Source organism: Mastacembelus armatus, chromosome 18 (assembly GCF_900324485.2).
Source record: "Mastacembelus armatus chromosome 18, fMasArm1.2, whole genome shotgun sequence".
NCBI lineage: Eukaryota > Metazoa > Chordata > Actinopteri > Synbranchiformes > Mastacembelidae > Mastacembelus > Mastacembelus armatus.
The window spans coordinates 13,695,235-13,721,837 of NC_046650.1; the positions used below are offsets into that span (position 1 = coordinate 13,695,235).

Below are 26,603 nucleotides of genomic sequence, written 5' to 3' on the forward strand. Positions count from 1 at the left end.
TAAAATGAGGAAATGAAATATTTATTAAATCAAAACACAGAAATGATTTCCTTTCAGCAAATGCATGAAACAAAAGGAAAAAGAACAGAAGAAATAAAAGGAATCAAATAATTAAAAAAGCCGGCTTCTGCCTGTCTCGCTCTTTACAGGTGCGCCACACAAATACGCGACATCACTGAGTGAAAACCAATGCAAGGAGGAGGTTGTCTTTAAAAGGAAGATAGTCCTGCCGGCAAATATATAGGGCCGTATCACAGCATGCCTATACCTCTCCGCTCTCCCCGTTTCATCCATTCAACCTACAAATGAACACGCGGAAGTATACCCAGAGTAGCTCCATCCACCTCTCATGCACATAGATGCTCTCCAATACCATTGGCTCTAACGTGGTCCTCGCTGGGCGCAGCCGTCTTTCCAAATCACAAGATGCCATTCGCCCTCCCCCCAGTCACTCAAAGCGATCAAGCATTTTTCCTAAATATGGCATTTGAAGTCAAACATCGCCTCGTCGAGACACGCACAGTGCAGCAGGAGGGAGTAACGCCGCGTATTTGGTTTATTCTCAGATGTGTTTTACACCCCATCATCACCACTGGCCATGTAAAAGTCCCTTTAACACTGTGTGCTGCTTTCACGCGTTAGGCATCGCTCCGTTTTACAAGTGGAGGTTATATACTCTACTTTTCTTTCTATGAGACAATAAAGCAACTCCGAAACACCCTCATTAGGCCATGTTTATTTTCCTTATTTTGCTACCTCGCTGTCTGCGCCATTTCAGCACTGACAGATTTTCAGAAGAAGATATCTGAAACCAGCGCCCGATTTTGGTGCAAAACTGTATCGGTGCAGAAAGCAAATCCGTGCATTCAGCAGGTTTCAGCACCAGGGACAGCGCAGTTCTCCAGTACAGTACAGCCTGCATGCTGTCTGCCTCAGAGACTTACAGTCAATGGTCAGCCCTCAGTGCACAGCTACAGGCTAGAGACACAGGCGGAGTAAATCTGGGCTCCCTCCACACGTTTCAAACATGATTTCTCTCTCAGCCTTCCTTGCAGTATTATTGGAGCGGTGTGAACACGATGCACACTCTAAGGCACACTTTACATCAGACTTATCCCATGCACATCTTCAGTCGAGGGTGGAGCAACAGGCTCACATGCATCCATGTCCTCAGCGGCACTGGCAAAATGCTGTAGAGCTCGTAAGGTCACTGCAGAAAACCTCCGACACAACAGGACCTGTATGACTGAAAATCCAACCATGCAGTGACATCTCATGTGTTCTTGAAATACGCCATGTATACATGTGAAATCACATGCATGCTGGTTTAAATTAAATGGTCTGAATGCAGATCTTCTTAAATCCCTTTGCTGGTTTACAACACATTATATTGATAATACAATAATACAATCATTAAATTAATGGTGTAAAAAGTTTTTCATGCAAAGCCTGTTTCATCCATTGTAACAAGCAATCATTTTTTAAATGTGCAAATAATGGGAGATAATAAGTCATACTATTCCCCTAAAGGTCTCAATTCATGGGTAGAGATGTGAAATAACTGGAGGACATTGGGCTCCACAAAGATGTAAAAAAAAAAACTAAAATAAAAAGCTGATCTTTAAAGGAAGACTTCTTCTTTTCCTTTCGGCTGCTCCCTTCAGGGGTCGTCACAGTGAATCATCTGTCTCCATTTAACCCTATCCTCTGTATCCTCCTCACCCACACCAACTATCCTCATATGTCCTCCTTCACTACATCCAAGAACCTCCTCTTTGGTCTTCCTCTAGGCCTCCTTCCTGGCAGCTCTAACCTCAGCATCCTTTTACCACTGTCCCTCCTCTGAACATGTCCAAACCATCTCAATCTGGCTTCCCTGGCTTTTTCTCCAAAACATCTAACATGAGCTGTCCCTCTGATGTCCTCATTCCTGATCCTATCCATCCTCGTCACTGCCAGAGAGAACCTCAACATCTTCAGCTCTGCTACCTCCAGCTCTGCCTCCTGTCTTTTTCTCAGTGCCACTGTCTCTAAACCAGACAACATTGCTGGTCTCACCACTGTCTTGTCCACCTTTCCTTTCATTCTTGCTGACACTCTTTTGTCACACATCACACCTGACACTTTCCTCCACCCGTTCCAACCTGCTTGCACACGTCTCTTCACTTCTTTTCCACACTCTTCGTTGCTCTGGACAGTTGACCCTAGGTACTTAAAATCCTCCACCTTCTTCACCTCTACTCCCTGTAACCTCACCGTTCTACTTGAGTCCCTCTCATTTACACACATGTACTCTGTTTTACTGCGGCTCAGCTTCATTCCTCCACCTCTCTAGATTTTCCTCCACCTGCTCCCTGCTCTCACTACAGATGACAATGTCCTCTGCAAACATCATGGTCCATGGAGATTCCTGTCTAACCTCATCTGTCAGCCTGTCCATCACCACAGCAAACAAGAAGGGGCTCAAAGCCGATCCTTGGTGCCGTCCCACCTCCACCTTGAACTCCTCTGTCACTCCTACAGCACACCTCACCACTGTCTTACAGCTCTCATACATGTCCTGCACCACTCGAACATACTTCTCTGCCACTCCAGACTTCCTCTTCCTTCCTGCACCCCGTCATACGCTTTTTCCAAATCTACAAAGACACAATGCAGCTCCTTCTGGCCTTCTCTGTACTTCTCCATCAGCATTCTCAAAGCAAATATTGCATCTGTGGTACTCTTTCTTGGCATGAACCCATACTGCTGCTCACAAATGCTCACTTCTGACCTCAGCCTAGCCTCCACTACTCTTTCCCATAACTTCATTGTGTGACTCATCAGCTTTCCTGTGTAGTTTCCAGATGGACACCAGTACATTTCTCCTCCATTCCTCAGGCATCCTCTCACTCTCCATATTTGTGATTCGTATGTTTGATTTGGCTTAAATTTTACATCGGATGCCCTTCCTGACACAACCCTCTGCATTTACCCGGACTTGGGACCGGCACATGAAGACACTGGATTGTGCGCTCCTGTAGTTGCATTAATTTAATAAAGGAATACATCTGTTTCAAATAGGAATATATTATGTTATCATTTTTAAGGTCTGATATAAAGTGGAAAGTGTGCTGGAAAACGTTTTGGAGTAACTGTGATCACCCTAAGCAGCAACCAGAGGCATAACCAAGCACAATTTAAGTCAATGGGTGTGTTGGAATTGTTGGAAACTTACATAATATATGATCTGAAAACAAAAATTATACAAGATGAGTATGTAACTTTTGTATGTGCATTTAGTTGAAAATTTTTAACAAAACCTTTCAGTGTTGTGAAAGAAGACAAGTACTTAAAAAAAAGCTTCTCACAGCTAAAAGACAACAAATCTCAGAGTGGTCCGAAAGCTTTGGAAACAACTGGGAAATAAAGAAAAAAGCTAATATTTAGGAAAGCAGATGATTGTATTTGTGATTTGTTTTCAAATTTAATTAGGTGTAAGCATTCTGCAGTCACAGCTGAATTGACTTCTGCTGGTGCACACCATGCATCATTTCCTCTTAGTACAAAATGATAAAGTACATTAATTTCTTGAATTGGATTTTGCCAACAAAAGTATATTATTAACTTGAGCATACATCTGTAAGGATGTGAAACATGTGCTACTCAACATACATAGTATTAGAAACACAGTACAAGACTGTCCTTCACTCTTGGGGGTATATCTCCAGTGAAAATCTATTAAGACAGTTTGATGTTGGTCCAATTTTCTGGCTCGGGCTCCTTAAAATTTGCATGACAAAGGACAAACATTTTAAGGTAAAAATAATAAAATAAAAAAACATCAATATCAATCTTCTGTAAGGCATTTCCAGGCTTTACTTCTTGATGACAGCACATGGTTTAGGGTTGCTGCTCTGGTTTCTGGCTTTAGGGAAATTATTCATGCCCACAAATATCAATTAGATCATTAGCATTTAGATAGCATATAAGAATTCTTAAAATGAAAGAGAACATGGACCTATTGCCCCTATTTTTAATGGTGATTGGTGAAAGTGTGTCTCAAAAGAATGTCAGGAAGACTTACTCAGTAGGTAGATTATATTTAAAAGATCAGACACAAGGAAGGGTCAATATATCAGGATAAATCAGAGAAATGTAAGGCTTCCAGTACTTCTGACTTGTCTCCAGGAATAGAATTGGACAGGAAAAATGTGGAGGCAGCAAATTAACACCTAATAAAGGGGCTGCTGAGCTAATTTGTCTTGTCATCTCAACAAACTCTTCCACTTCAAATACAGCTGGGCCCCATCCTGAAGTCCGACTTAAATTATTATAGTCAAGCCGTCAATAATTATGGCTTGGGGCTGAACAAATACAAAAAGTCTCTGAGCACTGGTGTATTAAACAATATACCACTCATGAGGTTGTCCCACTCATGAGGTTGCCCCACTCATGAGGTTGCCCTGCATAGCCATCAAGGCAACAATCATTAGAAAATCCTACCAGACTCCTGTAGCTTCAGTCCAGCACCATCTTCCTGTCAGAGCGTCACAGCATGCTCATGGCCAGCTACACTACACCCAGGGAGCAGTAGGAAAACAACCATCTTGATTCCACCAAGGAGACAAAGAACAACAACACAGTCTGGTAGCATGGATGTAGTTGATTTGGCTAGTGGTTTAAAAAAAAAAAGAGTACAGAAATTGTTTTTACAATTAAAATGTATTTTAATTTCACAGACTTCTTGGAATTAAAAATTGCATGGCTAGCACACTGCTATTCCTACTTGTGGATAAAGTATTCAACTAGGAGCTTTTAGCTTGTGTGAGTTCCAGGATATCTTATGCCAAATGGATTTTGTCAGAACCACCAAGTATCCATGCCATGATGATATCCATGTCATGCTATACTTTACTATACTTTCTTTGAAGTGCCATGGTTGCAAAGCATGGTGACTGGGAATGCTCCAGGTCAATTCTTAAACACTGTTCTGCCTAGTTACTCAAATTAAATTATCCCAGACGTGCCTCTTGTGGTCTGTAGCTAATCTGGAATAAAACTACAGCGTGGCACTGCTGCCTTGTCTTACCTAAAAGATCTAAATATTTATCCACCACTGCACACTTTCACCATTACGTATTTGAAATGGCAGTCCATAGCTAAATGAGTAAAAATTAAGGATAAACACAGTTCAAGTAGTACAATAAAGTAAGGTGCTGATAAATGCATTTTGCAAGTCCTGAAATATTTCCCTGTGGATCCTCTTTGCTCATTGATATTATGTATTGCTTATCCAGTGTGTCCAACCCAGTCAGCCACCACCACAGCTGGAGGGTTAAGCCAACACAGAAGTATCTTGTATGTATGATGCTAAAACATCCTGACTCCAACTGCCTCCAATACAAAAAGTGTCAACTTCTCTCCAGAAATACCAGCTCAATAACTGAAACAACATTATTTCTGGCCATCAAATAAAGGTATAAGAGGTCATTTGGAAGTTATTGCCCCTTTAAAATGATGTTAAGGCTTTGATGTCTGCTGTGTGGGTTGTTGTTTGCTGGCTCTCCTCACAAGCTCCTGACTTGGACTCTCAAAGCTTCTGTTTATAGCTAGTCTGCTAATTAGATAGCTAATTTTGTCTCTGGTGCAGAGGGGCATGTTAATGCTTATACATTAGGTGAAGCTGAAATGACAGTTATCAAACACAACTATGGGGTTTACATCACTTAGCATTTCATAATTCAGTAGGAAGTGCAGCTGGTTTGTCTGTAAACTAGCGTTTGGGTCGAGGTGGCAGGGCATGGGCCCCACCCTGAACTTCTTATTTGGAAGGTCCTGGCTCCAAGTGGAAATGATGGCACTGACCACAAGCTACAACTCTGGATTTTAAACAGGCTCCAATGCAAACCAATGGGTGACATCATCCCTTACTACATCCACTTTATCTATGAGCCCCACTCCCACTTTTAAATGTCAAGGGTGCGTGCTCTTGACTTCCACACCCTCCCTGTACACTTAAAACCTGCCTGGATGACAGGGCAGCGTTTTATCACGCACAGGCGTTCAGTCTCTCTAATAAATTCTAGAAAAGGGACTGAGATGTCAATAGTAATTCCTCTGAGACATTAACGTTTCCTGTGCTAGAGCCTCTTGTGTGACAATGGAGGGTCAGTGTTGCATGGAGGTGATTATTAATGCTCCCTGCTGGGACTGGACAAAAATATTCCAAGATGAACTTCCTGAAGGGCTGCAAAAAAGGTTAATAGGAAAACTTCTGTGCCGTATTGTTAGTCTTTTTTAGTCTAAAGACTACTGTGATCAGAATGATGATGACATAAGCCACAATTTGCAATGCAAGATTTGCATGAACTGGATATATATTATATATATATATGAATTATCAGTGGTCCTGTTAAGGGACAAACTAGCGCTTTGCTCAAATATACATTAGAATAATAACTTTCTTTTATTTTCTTCTATATGATCCAAATAATCCTTAAATTTGTGACATCACTGGCATGTCAAATTTTAGTTCTTGTGCTGGTTACAATTAAGGTTAAAACACAGCTCTGTTTTAGTGTGTCAACTAAACCTGAAACTAACTATACAAAGTATGGGATGCAGCTCCTGGTGTTAAATTTCAGTAAAATCACAAATTATTGAGAGAAAAGTATGTGTATCCATAAACGTTGACTGAAAAGTTGATGTTAAAAAATATCTGCTGTTTTTAAAGAATCACCAAGAAAGGATCGGTGCTTCAATTATTCCAGAGGCTTCATAGAAATTAGTAGTGGCTCAACTTTCTTTCTTTCTATTTCTTTCAGGGTCTTAAAAATAAGTTAGGTTCACATGTCAACATTGAAACATGCTTTTCCTGCTACAGTTATTCCATTAAGAAATTCCTTACTAACACGACGGGGACAAATTTGTAAATTATCTAGGCCTATATCTCCCAAAGTGTGATGTCTCCACCATGAAGTAATAAAAGTAGGCACAGTAACAAAACAACCAAGATAAAGAAAAAAGACAAAGAGAAGATATAACAAAAAGCTGTTTATTTAATCTATTTACAATGACACCAAAAGGTGGAGGAGGACAGGAAAGGTGGTTGTGCCAAAGAAAATACAATTAATAAAAGCAAAACAAACCGCAAATATTTCACTACAAACAAAAGACCTGCCTGACCTTTTTTCTTTACAAAGTGATGTCAAAAACCTTTCAGTGGGGGCACCAACCAATAAAAGTAGTGTGTATAAACAACAAAGTAACCTGCGTGAGACAGTGTGTAAAGGTTACCTCAACTTACCTAAAATCCTACCTCCCACCACATAGCTGTTCCTGTTCTCTTACTAAGGACACAAACTCAGACAGAAAACAAAGAAAGCCTCATGCGCTGCCTTGTAAAGGGCTCTGCCCTGTGATTGGGCCCCTTAGATTTGAATTAGCCAATGAGAGCTTCTCACTCAGAGGTGGGAACCTGTTACCTGGGAGGAAGGACAGAATAAGAAAGTGAGACACATGGGAGAAAAACACAAGAAACAGTGCCCCTGACTGGCATGCAACACACAGTTCATCTGAAGTTAATATGAAGCTTTGGCAGTGAAGTGGAGATTTTCTTTGACTTTGAAAGATATCCACATAATTTCTGCATTTCATATCTACCTCAGACTGCTGAAGAATGTTAGATTCAGGTGAACTTCTGAATACATTTTGTCCATCACTCACACTGGAGATATGTGATCTTTCAATGGCCTGTATGAACAACAGGAATTATTGCAGCAAGAAAAACCTGCACCATGAGTATTCTACAAAAACTAGTAGTACAGAGAAATGTATTATATGCAGAATAAAAGATTTAATTCATGTTTTCTCCTCTTTGATATAAAATGTTTCATTCAAAATAACTTAGTAAGGTTTTTGATACTTTTTATGTAAGCACTGAAGATGTGAAGCATAAAAAAGAACAAACAGCAAGAACATCAATTCTCAAACCCCAAAGAACAAGAAGACTTAATGTCTTTGCTCTACTGATAGTAATGCTTTGCTGTCATGTCATCTGCTTTAAACCAGGAAAAAGGGCCTTGGGGGGCTGAGATCACTACCCTTTTTGTGTAAGTCCCCATAGTACACGGGGTTGATGCTTGTGCATGATGTCATTGATTGTAGACTATCCAATATGGGTCCTGCTGGGAAGTTAGGGCTCCCACTGTGACTGTTTGGACTATGTAATGCAAGCCTGGCTGATATCATTGTAGGAGCACAGGGACTGCAAAGGCAAAAATTACATACAGTAATAGCACATATTACAGACATTAATTTATATATGATATTTGTGTTGTAAGACAACTGGGCTTTACTTTAAATATTTGCTTTCCTTTGCATATATGTTTTACATTACCCTATTCCAAAATATCTGTGAAAAGTCAGGTACATGGGGTTACTGTGTAAGTTTCTGTTTTGTTACATCTTATTTAACCAATTCAAGTTTCATTCTAGACCCCAGGGACCAGGGTGGTTTGACAATGCAATGGATGTTCTTAGAATAAATATTCAAGGTCAAGAGGACTAAAAGAAGCATCACCAATTGTCTAGCTCTTTGTCAAACATTTGACTGACAGCCAAGAACAGCTGAAGGCATCTTGTGATGGTCGGACTAAAATAATGAGAAGGAGCAGCTGCAAAAGGTATTGCAGTTTGTTGCAGCATTTGTGGCAAAACTATAAAACTATGCATGCAGTCAAATTAATTATTCTGATGAAAGAAATATTTTCTACTCCCTTTCAGACAAATCAAATCAAACACAGTCACTTTGGCTACCGAACAAAAAAAAAGACACTTTTATTGAAAAGCTGCTCTAGCGTGTAAAAAAAAGCTCTTAAAGCAACAAAAACCAAATAAAACCTGAAAACAATTTCTTTCATCTCGACCCTTGGGGAAATACTGCTTGTGGAAAAACAGACTGAGCTTTCGGATCTCTGAGAAAATAGGGCATGAAATCTCAATTAGAAGTGTCAAGATCCCAGGATATTTCAATGCTTTTGTTATACACACTTGTCTCCGGAAGACACTGAAGAGCGCTTGACCATCCAGAGCCTCATTCTGCCCCTGAAATAGCCTGGTCTAAATGGTCTGATAGGAGATCAGGATGGACAGCATGGGCCTATATCTTTGGGGGTGCAGGGGAAAGGAGGAGAAAGGTGCTGGGGAGACAACAATCGATTTGGTTGTCCACAGATAAAATAAGAAATCAAGAGGTTTTATGTGGCACTACTCCCTGGCAAGTCTTCACAGAGTCCAGGAGATTAGAAAGTGAATTTCCCAGAAAACAAACAAAGGGCATCATTAAACAGCAGCTCTAGACTCTGCACACTTTGTCTCTTAAGTGCAATCTGATCCTTGGCTCCCTTTTAAATCCAAATGTCTGAGAGGTAGAGGGAGTTTCTGAGCTCGTGTGTGATTGAAAGCCAAATGTCTCTGCCTCCAGCCTCTTCTCACAAGTCTTTAAACAATATACTGACTTTTGAGAAAATATGGGCTTTGATTAGCAGCAGTTTCTTCTCTTTGTCTCCACTATTTATTTCATTTTCAATAGAGCCTGCTCATTATAACACCATTAGATCAGTAATGCTTTAGCACAGTGTCTTAATTGATGACACAGGCTTGTGTTGCTTCATCAGGAGGTTCACAGTGCACTCGACAATGAAGACACTGGGGTCAAACTGTGACCAATGGAAAGTTAGTCATGAATTAATTTATTTCAGATTACTGCATTTCTTTAAGCTCCTTGAACAATTCGTTTCTAATGAATAACACAAGCCTTGAAATGGCCAATTTTTTTTTTTAGCAGCTGCCGACCTGGCTTCCAAAAACACAAGACCATTTATAATCTGTGCTTTTAAAAACGTTTACCTAATACATATTGCATGGTCAGTCCTTGTATTATTTCACCCACTAATCAATTATAGCAACAAAAAATCAATTGAGGAAAAGGAGGGACGCATCAGAACACAGAAGGTGTTTTACTCCGGTTTCATTAGGGTTTAAAAGCACAAGAACCCTTGTTGTAGCTGCAGGTACATTGGTGAGTAGTTGTGGTTATTGTCAGCCAAAATCTATTTCTATTTTCACCTGCTATTGTTGTGGTGTTTTGACCATTTCCATGTGAAAGCCTTATGACGTAGCTCTAAAATGTCAGCTTTTACAAAACAAGCAAAAAATAGCTTTTTCTTTTCTAGTGTACTGTAAAGGCCAAAGATGTATCCAAGTAGCTCTGAAAGGACCAACAACCAACAAACATTGCACTCAAGTACACATTTGAGATATATCTGTTGCACTATACTTGAGAATTTTCATGTGTCTTTATATTTTTCTACATTTTAGGAGGAAATATTGTCACACAAATTTCACATAAACACAGAGTCAACCCCCATTTACTCCTGTACTGTGCTTACGTATATTATTACTATTACAAGTGAAGATGACAAACATTTTCATGGCCTCAGCTTTCCAAATATAAAAACTGCTTTGTCTTAAATTACAGTAAATAATTTAGTTTCTGTGTACACACTGCGAGCCTCCATAGGATAAGCAGCATAAATTACAAATAGACAATAGTCAAGATGACAAAACTTTTGCTTGTCATGTTGCATATAAGGTAAAAGTTGCAGTTACAACTCACTAGAAACATGCAAAACTCACAAAGTGTTTGTTCTAGTTGAAGAATTATCTGCTCATTACTCTGAAATCCGAAGGACCTCTTGTTATATCTCAAGGTGTGCCTGACCTTGTATTTCAAAAAGCCACGTAATTGCAATTTATTATGCACTAGCAAAATTAAGAGTGGACTAAACATGAAGAGCCAACATTTTTCTCAAATTAGAGAAAGGATTTCATTAGGGGGTGAAAAGTGAGGGATAAAATGTTATACATTAAAGTCAAACAAACAAGTGATGGGATGATTAATTATTCAGTCCTGGCAGTTTGCTGAGATAATGGCTTCTTCGCTCTAATAAATTTAACTAAAGAGAAACACGTTGGATCCTATTTTGGATCACCATCTGAGGTATGACTCGGCTTTGTGTCACATTAGTGCATCACTACAGTTAATTGCTTCCACCCAAAGAAATATTTGTACAAATTAGAAAGCCCAGCTTTACTGGGAAGATGAATTGACCATGTATCTCATTCATTATTGCGAGAGGAGTTATTGGGATGCGATTGGTGACACATCTATAGAGGACAAAGAGGACTTGCTCATTTATTTAAAACTACTTTAGTCCAAGGCCTTGAAGAGAATATGTTTACCTGCTGTCATTTAGAGTCAGAAAAGAGTAGCAGGTAAAGAGCTCTATTTCAATAGATGCTGAACTCAAAGTTAGTGAAAGCAAGACAAAGGATGAGCTTTTTTCACTTTATTTGTCTTCTTTTGCATCAGCTCCATTTGTTTTGTAAGTAAAAAAAGTTCACTAGCTTTGTATCTGTACATCAAGACAAATATTTATTTATATTTATTCACACTGAGGCCCCTCAGTGGTACAGTACCTATCAAAACTGCCACCTTTAGAGTCATATTGCTAGCATTCATAAATGCCATTGAAACATTTACTAAAACGTGTCATATATGGTCGGTGAGTTAGTAATTATTACTGTAGCTTTCAGTCAAAATGTGGAAGAAGAAGACATGAACTCTTCTTGTGTTTCAGATCCAGGCATGAGCATAATGTCACCTACATTTTCCAGGGCTGCAGACACTTATCATATGGGCTTGTGTGTGATTATGGGGAGCTCATTTAACATAGACCCAGGGGAGGGTTCAATCACAGACACACACATTCGCTCGACATAGCTTACGTGACCTGCAACAAGTTGTCCATCTTACCTCTATTGATTGAGTTCAACATGTTTGGGATGGTGGGCCTCGAAGACATCCACTCGAAACATACAGGTAGGACCTAGCCTGGGAAGAAAGAGAGAGGCACTTTAGTGGTAGAGCTGTTGTCATTGCAGAATTAAATTCAAGTGCTGGAATAAAAAAAATAGGCAATGAAAGAAGGATCAAAAAGAAATAAGATATTTCTACGAGTCTCAGTCATGTTGAGGCCATCGCCAAGGTCTCCAAATACAAGGATTTGCTCCGATATTACACTTGAAGCAGCTGTATATGTGTAGTGTTCAACCGACACAGGCTGATGTATGCACTCATGTCTAGCCTCCAGTCTTATGCAATGTTAAATATACCTGCACTTGCAGTGAAAACAAGGATGAATATTCTACAGAGACTGGCATCGCAAATCCGTTTGATACAACTCTTTTGCAGATCACACGTTGGTCTCGTGAATTACTCCCTTTCCCTTTTAAAGACCTACAATCTGGGATTTTTACAGAAAAGATGTCTCATTTAAAATGGAACCATAATTGAATCCGAGATCACGCGCTCCCAGATATGGCGCCTGTTCCCTTGACACTGCCATATCAGAAGCATCCTACGTTTCAAAGTAGCTTTCATGTTATTTCATGAGAACATGGCTAATACAGCGTGCTTAGACAGATCACAATGGGCATAATCCTGTGTTTGGAAGACTGTCTCCCAGCGGTGTGCAAATACTAAAACCTCCCCTCTCCGAAAGATGAAATGCTTCAGTTATTTGTTATGAAAAAAGAAAAAATGTGACAAAAAGACAATTGTCTTCCTCCTTTGCCTGTGCTACTGTATGCTATGCATCGTCCGTGGGCAGCAGGAGACACATAAGCTGAGGCTGGAAAGGGGACAGACTCAATTCTGGAAATAGAAATGTTATAGAAACTAGACTGTATGTTGGATGTAATGAGTAAGCCATGGGAAAGGTACTGTAACTAAGGCTGCATTTAATCTTTTTGTGCCTTACTAATGCCTGATTTGAATATACATTTTCTTATGCAATATAGTATTTGATCCTTTGTTGCCATTGGTAACCTCTGTGGTATAACCACTTGCCACCCAGTTAAGTGAATCTTAATTCACAATGCTTATATTTTAAGCTGTGCCTCACAAAATGTAATTTAGAGCTAGCTGGCACATTGCTTGCACTTTATACAGCCTCTGCCCTCCTGGGAAGAGAAGACAGGCATTTTTGAGCAAATCAAAATCAATAGCTATCTAAAGGAGGCAAATCTCATGACATTAATCTTCTGGATCCACCAGTGATTCGCACTGTAATTAATCAATGCTTTAAACTGGAGAAATTTGGCAATTAATCTTTAATTCTCTAATGGAACATACACACAGAGGCAAAAAGCAGCTAACAGTGAGGCTAAGTTACGCCGGCTCAGAGCTCATTCAATACAAGTCTAATGAGGTCTATTATGAGTCAGATGTGGTCTTTTTGAAGCAGCCGAGTGTGCAGGAAGAGGGGCCTATGAAGTGGAGGGTAAGTCATTATGCTCAACATTTTGCAATTGTACAATTGTGAGGGAAGATGACTTCAATAAGAATGGCTCAGCTGGTCCCCATGGAGATGATTTGTCCCTAAAAAAGCATCCAAGCTTAAAGATCATCATATGTCCCATGGCATTCGATGCACTTTAGATGAATTTCATTAGTGTTTAAAATTTTTTTTGCAATTTGCTGATTCTTTTGCTTGTTTAGGTATACTGAATAATCTATTGCTTTGCCCAAAGCAAGGTCTCTCCACACAAAATCAGACATGCAGTTCACATTTGTGTAAGCTTTATCAAACTGGTGGCTCTCACCTACTCAGTGAGAGCTTGAACAAAAAGCACTACAGAAAAGAAATCAGTCAAGCCTGTCGCAGTGACCTACTTGACAATGGTGAGCTGAACAAGGAGAGCCTGAGAAGTCAGCGTCTGACTTTTCCTTTTCACTGTTTCCTCCTTCTCTTTTCTCTGTTTCAGTGTTGTGGTATGCCGCACTGTGTAAAGCACAACATGTATTAAAGCAACAGAAAAGTGCAGAATAAATTACTTCATTACCATAAAGGACAAGTAGCATTTCACTTATAACATTAATCAATTTCATGAGACTAATGAAGGATCACAGCTCTTATTCTGTTCATGTAGGAATCAAATTAGAAACACCTAGGTTGAATAAAAACAAATCTTAGGGACAATATATTCACTGACAGGACGAAGATACTGCAAAGAGCATCACTGAAAGCAAGTTGATAAAACAGGATGATCTGCAGTTGTGCCACCATTTATGCCTCTGCCATTTCATCTAAAATTGTTATATCTCACGATTATACTAAATATTATAATAGTATTATATTATATAAAACAGCTCATTGAGTAAAAGGTCACAGTGCAAATGAATCCAACTTGACCTCAAGCAGCTCTACAAAATTGGAAATATCCAGACTGAAATAATGTACCACATTGGTGACTGCTCAAAAGTTCTTGCTGTCACTCATTATATGGCTGCCATGGAAACTGTTAGTAAGACTAAAAACCCCAGTAAATAACAGTTTAGCTAAACATAGGAAGAAACAAGCAAGAGAGACTTTCTCCGTAATTCCATGGCCTTACTTGGGTGATTTACAGTGAAGAACAATAGCACATGTCAGAGTTTCCACAGTGATGGGAGTCAATAGGTGTTGAGGCTTTTCATGCTACTTTACTCTCATTAATGGGGATGTTTCTGAATTCCACACAGGCCTGGTCTGACAGAGAAATCTGAAACATTTTATTTGCTGATTTTGATCTTTGCCTTTCTTCTGATCTGTTTCCAGTGAGCTTGCATTTGTTAGATATGCCTGATATAGATCTGCCTCATATACTGTTTTGCAAAACAAGCTTATTTGCTTTATTTCTGATAAAGAGGTGAGAAGATCAACATCATCCCCAGGACTTTGCATCACACAAAGAGCTGTAGTGTCAAAATGAAGTGATGTTAGTGTTGAAACCTGAAGCCTGAAACAACTAGTGTGGCTACATTCAAAACAGCACCTCTAAAGACACTCTGTGGTTAAAAAAAAGGAGTCCATGCCATTACCAGAAATTTCTTATGACCAACAATATTGCGTTAAAATTATGCAACCTTTAATGACTAACTATAGGTCCTCAGTGCTAACAGCCTAACATAGCCATGTAAACATGCAACACAAACCTGCTAAAAATCATGTCAATGTTCATTTTTATATTTCTGTTTATGTACAGTCTGAATAAACAAGACATACAGTGTAAATGAGGACGCCTTCAATTTCACCCTGCTCTCAGTCTTTATCTTAAGCTAGTTTAAACATACCCAACTCTAGATCTGCACAGAAATGAGACCGATTTAAATTTTCACAATGTACTCTTGGAAAGAAACTCAAAAAAAGTGTATTTTCCAAACTATATGTGAACTATTTCTTTCACAGAAATCAGTGAAATAACGACTAATCCCTTCCAGACTGACTAAAAAAAGAACTCTCTGGCCTTCCACTCACCACGGAGAGAGGAAACCAATCCTCACATTGTTCACTACAAACTCTACATTTCATTCGTTTTATTCTCTGTCATGGCAGCTACTCCCGAAATGGGGGAACAGTTTAGAATCAAACTGCCAGGAGTCGACAGCTCTGGTGTTTAGGGAGAGGGAGACAGAGAGAAAGAGACAGAGAACGTGCAAGAGCAAAAGCGAGAGAGCGAGGAATGGAGAAACAACAGGTAGCTCTGTCAAACTCCAGGGGTCTGCCATGCTGATCCCTGCCTCTCATTAGACTAGAAGGATGACACACAGTCAGTGTAGGAAGAGGGGCGGATTCTGGGAATGAGGCAGAGGAGGAAAAAAGAAGAAAGAGAGAAACAGGAAGGGCAAAGTGAGCGTCTAAAAGCCCTTCCACTGACAGGTGTGGTGTAGCTGAGGTATGTTTCAGGGAATGGTCCTGGTAAAGCAAAGCTTCACTGGGTGGGTGAAGGACAAGTAATTGGAGGCTGTGGCATGACAGCCTGCTGGGTGAATCCCCATGACCTACTGACTCACTAGTAGGGCTGTTTCTGGAGCTAACTGGAAAGGCAGTGCTGGCTCAGGGAGGTGTCGTCCCCACAGTTTGAAAACAAAAGTCTCTGTGGGTGTGGAGAGAACAAACACACAGCAATCCTCCTCCAAATATGTATATAGTCCTCCAGCAACATATACACAAGGCTGGTGATGGTGGGAGGTAGCAAGTGTCACCTTAGCAAACTCCGGATTTGACAGTTTTCCTGGGGAGGTTCTGCTAAGAGACGCGCAGTCACAATCTGTATGCGTGGTGAAATACCAAAAAACAGTGGCTGGCACAAAAGCACTCTCATCAAATGCAGAGACAGTGTGAGAGGCTGTCAAACACCAGGTACTGTACCAGAGTCCTGCTGTCTGTAACGACAGAATTTTATGCTCCAGCGAACATGCAAGGACCATCATGTCACAGCGTACACACAGAGAAACAATGAAGTGCAAAAAATAGAAGAACTTGACACATACCAAGAGAAACAAAATGGCCTCCTGTCAAGACGGGTCAGTGGGAAGAGGCTGACCACGAGCCGCTCTGCTACCCGTAACACAACTCTAAAGAGAAGGAAAGTGAGTAAACTGGCTACATGTGGAACAGTTTGTACCATTACCAAATTATGACAGATTCACAACCTAATTTCAGCAGTGTGGAGAACTTGGGAGTGAGTCATGGCTGTGTGTTTTTAACAGCAAGGTGTTTTCACACAGTTCCCTAACACAATAAAACCTGACGATAACACATGAACAGAAAGACTTTTGGCAATGCTTGTTTGGCAAGCACCAGGGAAAAGTCAAAAAAACAGCTATAAATTATTGAATGTCTGACCAACCAAACCTCCCCTGAAAAATAACTACATTAAAAAACAAAAACCAAAAGCTGTGTCTAGACACAACACTGTATTATTATCGCTTGACTTGATGATGCACCAGCACTCAAGTATTTATATAATTAGTTCTGCTTGATGAACACATCTGATTAAAGTAGCTGGTTCCCTGTTTACTGTATGTCTATGTATTTCATGTAACGTTTATGTAACATGAAAATTAACAAGTGAAAAGAAATAAAAAGCAGAAAAAAATAAAACTCCAGCTGACAGCAGTGATTTAGGTCATATAATGCACCAGTGTAAACGCTAATATGAAGTTAACCCTTTTAACAGACTCACTTTTAATATTGACATAAAGTTAATTATGTTGCTGAACTGCCAGACTGCTTTGCAGGTAGTACTACTATATTTATTAATGTTTTTTAAAGGTCCCCTCCAGATACATATTAAGACATAAAAATACTCTTCTTGAAAAAAGAACTTGACTCCTATGCTTCTTTAGGGAAAAACACAATAAGCAAAACAGGTTTTGATAAGTTTATCACTTGTATAAACAATAGACCTGTTCCTGACTAGTATGTTCTGTTGATAAGGACCACAATTACTGTATAGTCTATTAATATCTATATCTATACATATTCACATTCAAGTAACTTTTGATAATAGTGCTGACAAAAGACTGTTGCATTTTTGAGTATGTAGCATAAGAGCGAAAAATCAAATTCAATCAAACCCATAGCATGTTCTAAGAAAGCCCGTTTCACTTTATGCACATAGTTTCTTTGTGGCTCTTCTTAGGTTTTCAGCAGCTGATACTTTTAAAAGATCCTGTGAAGCTGAGGGCACTGACTGATGTGTAGTGGGACTACTTAGCTCCTGGGAGACGTCTCCAAAAGACAGTGGTTTTGCTGGAGAAGAAGAGACACACTGCTGAGGGAAAATGTGGGTGGTGTGGTGTGGTGTGGTGGTGTTTGAGGGGGGCATAATGACAAGTCATAAATTTTTTAATGCCCCCACACCCCACCCTTTTTAGTGAGACACTCAATTATTGATGCATTTATGGTCTGTCCAAGGAGCTGCAGAGAGTTAGGCCAGTAGGACAGTGTGTTGTTACTGTCTAAAAACAACAACCCCCAGCAACGTCCCTCTTTTCCTATCTGTCATACTTGTCAAGTATCTGTATGAACAAGGGAGCAGCAACACACACACGTTCTGGTGGAAGCAATAACATTTGAATGTCAGAAAATAATTCTTTCAGTAATATTTTCTAATATTAGAGTCACTGCAAAGGCCATGAATGGCCATGGGGGAAAAGGAAATGACTTACTACTTTCGCCTGTGACAGTTCATAATTCCATTTCCAATATCTTTTCCTTTAAAAGTTTAAGGTCGCTGTTGATGTACTTGGTGTATCTCATATACGGTTTTTGAAACCTACTTTTCTTCCTTCTCCGCTTTCTTTTATCATTCAGCAGCATGACATGTGACAGCTAAAGTGAAATCTCCTTTATTATTTGCCTGCCATCTTGTGCCCCGGCATAATCACGCTGAATGTGCTGTAATTACACTTCACATGAAAAGGGTATTGGACGCGCTGCTTTATTGAGAATGATGAACCAATGAATGCTGACTCAAACAGCAGGCCTCGGCTCCTGCCTTGTAGCGAGGCGGGGAAATGGATTTCACATTTTCTACAGATGGCAACCCGCATTCTCAGACGGCAGGTTTCAGTGGATGTCAATACAAGTCCTTGTCATACCAACTAAAACAACTTCTACTCACATGTAAAGCCTCCCCACAGAGGCATCTGGCCGAATTACTAAGCAGAAATTCCATCTTCAGCTAAAGTATCTTCAGGTAGATCCATTACTCTAATCGTTTTGTAAAAAACTAAAAGAAATATCCAGTTTTTACGGACATCAGGGAATGGGTTACCAGCAATGTGGCTAACTGGAAAGACAGTGACCCTGTTCTTGCTGCCTCCTGTCAGTGGATATGCTGTTTGTAATATATGGCATCCCACCCACTCACATCGAGATCACACTGTTGAGGTTGTCTTCCCGATTGCTTGGGCTTGCTGGCTGGCTGATTTGCAGTTATGGTTTCAAATAACTGCCCATGCATTTCTGCTGTCTTTTCTTTGTGCTTTCATCTGAATAAATGTTTGTCAAAGGTAGTAATTGTAATTAAATGCCCTTTTTACTGCAAATTGACTATTTAAATCTCTAGATTGAGTTTTTTTTCCAGCATAAGAAAAACTGTGAGTTTAAACAAATTCACAGCATGCAGAATCAAACTGGGGAAGTGCAGCAGCGTAGAAATCCACTGGCTGAGAAGAGACTACATGAATGGGAGGCTCAGACACATATGCCCTCAAGACGAGTGATCTTTCACTGGATGCTGACACTTGCCAATTACCAACCACCCACATCCCACTTGTTTTTAAGAGTAATTAGCCAGGCCCAGTGTGTATTCCAGGAAGGTCTTGTGAGATCAGAGAAATCTGCCAAAGGTCAGCCAGCTCAGTGGAGGGTTTAGTGCTTTGAGAGCCCCTCTCCATTCAACTCTGTGCTCAGAATGTGTGGGCTGTATTGAAGTAATGGAGTGAAGTTTTGGCACACTTAACGCCCCCAGGGTCAGCTACGATCATCATCAGGCAAGAACCATAACGGCAAAAAATACACACACATATGCTCACGATCCTTGGGAGGGCTTTCCTTTCTTTTTACATGCAGCTGCTTCCACATCACAGATGTAACAGATCCAGTACAGCAGAGTGATAGGGGAAAATGTAAATGTGGCGTGACTCAAACTAGTTCAGAAGATAACTTTTTAACCAGTTTGTGTAATAGATATGAAATATTTGACACATTTTAATAGGTGGGAACATTCAGCTCTCAACCATATGGCTTTCTGCTGATGAGAGCAAAAGTGTAAGCGTGACTCAGAACGGGCGTTATCACTGGTGAAAATGAGCAATTGTGACTGATATATTTGTCTAAAGCCTCACACTGTTTACAATATGGGACTTTAATAGTAACCATTAAATCTCCATTTATCAATCCACAGATAATCAAACATCTATTTTACCAATAATGACACTTTAAACACTGTGGGAGTCTAAGACTGCGAATATTAAAGTGTTTAATCCAGTTCAAATATAATTCATCATTTGAGTGGATGATAAAATTTTAATTCCAACAACATAAACCTTCTATTGTAACTAAACTGAACATGAAAACTTTACATTTTAACTTTAAAACTGTTAGAAAATATATTACTCTGCCTGAGAAAAATGTGCTGTGGTTTTGTGTTTGAATTTGAATTACGTTGTGATACTCAAACCAGAAAAAGCAGCTTCGGCCTCAGCCCAGAAAGTTTGGCAGTACATACAGAGGACAGTAACAATAGCTGTGTGACTTGCCTGTGACCTCCTGTCATGGCATGATAAATACCTGGCGATTGGTATGGTCAAGTGGAATTACTTACTGGGGGACTGTGGGACACTGATGGGAGTTTTGTTTCAGCGTGTCCGAGGTGCTAACTTCCCCTGTTTGTCCCTGTTGACCCTAGAATCAACATATTTACTGCATTTAAACACAACAGATGGTGGGGTTGCTCTTGCACAAAGCGGGTCATGAAAATAGAACCTCAAGGAGCCACAGAACAATTTCAAATCCTCAGGGTGTTATTTAGTTTTCTGCAGAAGTGGGCAAGCAAAATGATCAATCTCCTTTAGTTTAGTTAGTGATGCTTGAGCTCAGCTCTTGTCCATTTCTCAAGGTTTTGTTTAAAAATCAGAGTGGTCTGTGTGTGGGAGAAGTAGAGAGACACATTAGCAATGTTGTGAGCAATTCCTAGTCACCCGTCGAAGTGCGCCATGTCCAGTAATTGTTGTTTAATTGGCAGTGAAATGTTGTTTTCTGGTTTGACAATTTACAGAGGATGTTAGGAGAGAAGCAACGTCACCGACTCCACTATATCTACCTCTAATGCTTATGACAAACTAAGTGGAGTAATTGCTGTTTTCTGAAAGCATTTTGCTTTATAATAAAATCAACCCTGAGAGAATTGCTGTGTAATTGCTGATTACTTAATGAGAAAATACAAGATTGCTATATACCATCTTTGGAGTTTTAGGTAGTGCAACTTACAGAACTAGAAAGGACAAGGATACTTTGAGAGTTTAAAACCCTAATTTGGCGTTTAGAGACAGAATCTAACTTATCCGCAGTTGGATGAAAAGTGCTATAAACCATGCTAATTGTGTTTTCTTGGCAGAACAAAAGGGCTGCCTCTCAGATGTCCATTACAGCCTGAGAAAGCGTCACCATCACATCACTCTCTGCTCACGGCCACTGATGAGGCATCAGAATCCAAAATGGTCATTACTTTGCAAGGATCCCTCTTTCCATGTCCCTTCTTCTTTCAGCTAGTGCACTTCACCCTCTTTATCTCTTCCTCTATCCCCCCCTACTTTATCAAGGCATTGAGACCCCCTGGGAGGCTCCGATCTCCAGTGCATATCCTGAAGAATTAATGACTTCTAATGTACCAGTTAATGCAGAAAAGGCGGAACATCCATCATAACTGACAATTTAATGGCGCTTTCATAGATGGGCCACTCACATCTCGCCCATTCTCCTTCACCATTTTTTCCTTCCCCTTTCTTGCCAACAGATGAGCACACATAGACAGACAGAAATACAGCACACATATAAGGCATTCACACAAGAGCAATGTTATCGTTCTGACTTATTTCATTGTGAGTATGTTGGGAGGATCATTTCATAGGACGGACACATTAAATCTGATCGTGTAATCCTTGATAGCATACACAGAATCTTAAGTAAATACCAGTGTGTGATTAGAAACAAATTGGGAACTAACTTCAAATTCATGAATAAGTAAGTAATTTGCAAGAATTATACTGTACATCATAAGTACCTGGAGGACAGACTGCTAGATACTAGAGTATGTAGAATTTCTTAATGAACAAATGTCTGATGATTAGTTCCTACATGTAGGAATCTGCACATTGAACATTCATTGATTTAATGAATCGCTCCTGATTAACACAAAATCAGCTGCTAAATGGACCATAGCTTTGGATTAAGACTCACTTTCTTACATATTAGTTAATATTTTTGTGTCCCCTGTGAATTACACAGAGTTGCTATCAGGAATGGTTCACTACTTACCATTATTGACAAGTGAAGAACTAACTGTTGAGTATCTATTGGAGAAAATAAGCTTTCTGAGCAAATTTCGACTGGCATGAACCTGTGTGATTAATTATCAGAATTTGTTTCGTTTTTTTTAGTCATACTTGGTAAATCAGCAGGATTTTGTGAACTATGTTTGCACATGACATCCAAGGCTTCAAATGCTGTTAGTTGTAAATGGAAATTCCTTCCCACCTAATACACTTCCTTATATATGATGATATGAAATATGATCCCTGGCTTACTAAGGTAATGTGCAGTATGGAGCATACTATAAACCCATTATCTGTTCTGTGGCAGGTCTGCCCAGATGCAGAGACAAGCTGGATGACATAACATGAATTTTTAAATATTTAAAATCTTACTACATCTTTGACTGATGTGGCAAACACAAAATCTGATGTATGGTCAAAAATCTATTTTCAAGCCCAAACATAAACAAGGAATAATTTATCACATTCATGCACCAAAATAGAAAAAAAGAATCCTGAAGAACACATTTCATGTACAACAGTATCATGTAGTGTCAATTGCTTAATTACCACACTAATCATACCATGAAGTGACTTGTGTGGATATGCCGCAAACATACCAGCCATCACACGTTAAGTTGGTGTAATATGGCTCACTGTCACTGAACAGACAGAGAGAGAATTACTTGGCTTTCTAGCCTCTTTGAGTTGATGTAGAGGACCAATAGTGCCCGGAACAGCTTGCACAGGCAGCTAATGTCCCCTTCAACACGCCTAAAATTATGTTCGGAGGACTGTCCAATCCGTGGGATTGTCCAGCAATGGGAGACTGAGCCACCTTGCAGCCAAATGAGTTGGTGTTTGATAATGGTCAGCTAAAATTATTGCAGCAGCCGAATTGGTCTTTGCAGGATTTAGTCAGAGAGAAGGAGAAAGCAGAGGGTTTTTACTTAGCTCAACTGAAAAGTGTTAAGAGACAAGAAAACACTGCAGACTACAGTCTCAGTATATTGGCTTGAAAAATAAACAGGAGGATAATGAAATTACCAGAAAGGTTGCAATTCATATTAACAAGAAAGCAGGAATGTAGGAGAAGTTGGTTTAGATTAGTGCTGTCACTCTAAAGGCTATATTTCTCTAAATGAGACAGTAAGGCAGAAAGGCTATTCTTTTTAATATTCAGTAGTTTATCATAAGACCAGACTAAATGTGCAGCATATCAAAGACATATTTCTGACCAAAGCACCACAATGAGCTGAAAAACACTAAAATGTTCTCTAGGAATGATGGGGCCAGCAGTCAGGTGTTAATTGTCTGTTGGTTTATCACTATGAGCAACTTAATATACACATTCAATCCATTATTGACATAAACACACTGACAGATGCAACTGGAACGTACTTTGCTTTTTTCTATCGTGCCCATCATAACAATTATAACTTTAATGAAGAAATACCCTAAAGGACACTCTTCCTTTTTACTTGAATTTACTTCATCTAAATATTTTTTTGTAAGTAGCAAGCATCCTACTAAAATACTGCATTCAGTCTACAGGGTCTTTGGTTTAGCTTAAAGTGTAGTAACCCAGTAGGGACAACTTCCTGGAACAACAAACATGCAGCTTGACATATGATGACAGATAGTGGCACAAGAGGATACTGGTATGCAGTGAAGCACAAATAGTATATAAAAGCAAATTCATGAAGGTGCAGCCATCCTAAAATTTCCAAAGGCAGACATACTTGATAAAAAAAAAAAAAAAAAAAAAAAAAAAAAAAAAATATATATATATATATATATATATATATATATATATTTTACTCGTACTTGGATACTGGCCTGAATATTTTCAATTTACAGATACCTTGGCCTCAACCAATCAAGCTTTAAAAAATAAATTTTTCCATGAAAGCTTTAATCCATGACAGATGCTTGTTTTTCTGGGGTCATTACTGTATACAAGGCTGGGCAGGTCAAAAGTACAAGATAAGCATGTTAGCATTGAGCAGGCAAATGGCAAGAAAAAAAATCATTGTCATTGACCTACAACAAACTATCAGATAGCCAATACAGGAGAAAACTGATCGGATTACTTGCTACTGTACTTGCAATAATAAGATCTGCAACTCAGCCATGCGTTAAATGGAAACATTATCACTGTGGTGGAGTCAATTACAAATCTTTATTTTATCTCAAGGGTTTTACGGTGGATTAGTTTGTTGTCTTCAGTCACTATTTCTGTTATTTCCAGTCAGTTTCCTCCAAAATCACTGCTGGTCCACATGCAACTAATGCCCTGTGTTTTTTTTAAGTGTGGCCAAAAAGAAATGATGAACTCCATGTGCATTTTGCTTATGAGGGGAAAAGTGGGCTTCTAAGGAATCACAGCAAATAATGAATAAAAAATCTGTTTTTTGTCAATTCTTCCAGGTAAGGAGCAATCTGAAGTCAAATAGCCATCGGTAACCGGTGGATGATGTTTAGTGCTACCTCATTTAATTCCTTTATTATTTCTCAGCAAGCTCTCTGCTTCAGAAATCACAGGAAATTGATTCCATTATCTGTATCACTTCTTTTCTGCGCAGAGCACCTGCATATGAAATGCAACACGCCCGGCATCTTAACATCTCTGCCATTACTATTGTCATGGCAACAAACCCCCTTCTCCATACAGAAACCGTAGAAAACAGCATCCTGTTTTTGGAGTCAGGTAGACCAGATTTAGATTTGTGAACACCACAAATCATGACTATTAGCAAGAAACACATCCCTGATAGGCTAAAGTGCTGCAAATCAACAGATAAAACTAAAGAGTATCAACAGTGGAGCATGTAAGTCAACATGTTTGTATGTTAGACTGATTATAGCATCATGCACAAATACAGTGTGCAGCCATCTGACATGTCATTAAAGCAGTTTCCCTGCATGATCCATACGAGCTACACTGGACTACAGGGCTCTGGATGAAAATATACTACATTTATAGTTTTCTCATGTCCACATATTATACATTTTCTGTAGACCTTCCACATAAATGTTCTTACTCTGCAATTAAAATGTAAAGAACAATAGCTTATTTTTCCTTTACCTGTAGGTATGGTGAGTGATGCAAACACTCAAATGCATTTCTAACTTTTGTTTGTTTGCAGAAAAACTCCACAGACAGATTTCTGGAAATTCACATTCCTAAACAAAGTCTGGGAGACAAATAATACTGATAAAATATGAAATAGTTATAATGTTATTTAACGCTGATGAAACCTACCATAATAATATCACAAAGCCATGCTTGGAAAAGACTTAATTGTACTTACTAATGCTGCACATTTCAAGCGCAAGGGATAAATTAAGAAATGCCTTGTTCAGTAGGACCAAAAGAAATCATTACATTAGCAAATGTGGCAGTTAGATCCTCAAAACGCCTCTTTGCTGTTCAATTTGATGTTCATTGCAGATTTTTGTCTGGATTTGTCAAAGAAAGGGCTGAGTGAGAGTGGAACAAAAAGGTTTTGGATGTGTCTATACTCAAGGACATCGACACAGCACCTTGCAAAATCTAATTTCCAAAGTGTGAAATTTCCTCATTCTCTCCCATGATAGCTTCATTTCATAGTGAAAACTAATTATGGGCACTATAATTTCTTTCAGCAGTCAAGTCATCAGCTGGTCAAATAAAGAGCAGCTCACCAAATGACACAATATAATTGCTGTGGCAAAAACAAATGCTCTTTTAAGACACTGGTCATTATATTCAGGACATTTTAATATAGACAATCAGGAATAATACTCGTTTATATTGTCTGGATGTGTGTGTGTGTCATTTGGAGTTACTGAAAACTTTTTCACTTTCTGTGTTTCCTCACCCCTCACACGTTATTTTTTTTCTCATGCTGTGCCTCCTAACATTTCTTTCTAAATGTGCAGCAGTTCTATCTCTTGTCAAGCGAAGTAAAAAAGCAGAACAACAGTTTTACAAGCAAAACAAACACTCAACCCCAACCCTTTGACATTGTCTTGTTAAAAGAAAAGACCTGGCCAGATTTAAGATTCACCAGGGTTGCAATCTGCATGCTAAGGCCCATCAATTTTTCATGGCTCTCACACTATGAGCACTCACAGCCTGAAGGGGGTAATGCAAAATTGATTTGTGTATTAAATCTGCTTAGCCAAGCAGGCATCACTGGGAAATGTAGTGATTACCCCCTTGGGATTTGAAAAGGCCATGTATAGCCAAAATGATCGAAAGAGGGACTCTTCTATCCACATAAAAATAAGTGTTATGCATTGTATTCTAAACAAAACGGAACATAATTTATTTAGATTGCCAGTAGGAAACATAAAATATGAATGCCATTTATATTATATATATATTATACATATTGTATTATATTATGCAGTTGAGAGCAACAGGAAAGGTGACACATACACGCCTCATGTGCAGTGTGAGCCAGTGCGGTAATATCACAAGGAATATGACGGCAGTGATGTCACAACCAGTACGACTTCAGTGGTGTCACAGGCAATAATGGCAAGGCCAGTGAAACTGTATTGTACAGTCTATTATGTATATTACATAATCTACACAAATTCCATTCACAGAAGAAGTCAATCAGAAAAGCTCTGGCGGTAC

At 39.3% G+C, this 26,603-nt stretch overlaps 1 protein-coding gene across 2 annotated transcripts in view; it reads right to left on the bottom strand.

Annotated features, from left to right (window-relative positions):
- Positions 1-7,110: 7,110 nt before the first annotated feature.
- caap1 (caspase activity and apoptosis inhibitor 1) overlaps positions 7,111-26,603 on the bottom strand; it is a 101,173-nt gene continuing 81,680 nt past the window's right edge. The window contains exons 7-8 of one of the 2 annotated variants that reach the window (XR_003295167.1): positions 7,645-11,938; positions 7,111-7,466 (exon numbers count right to left, since the gene is read on the bottom strand). Coding sequence is in view for 1 of the 2 variants with exons in the window: in XM_026299161.1 (XP_026154946.1) it covers positions 11,863-11,938 (76 nt within the window). In the remaining variant the exon portion in view is untranslated. Of the gene's footprint in view, positions 11,939-26,603 lie in introns of both variants that reach the window. The other variant, XM_026299161.1, reaches the window with a different exon arrangement.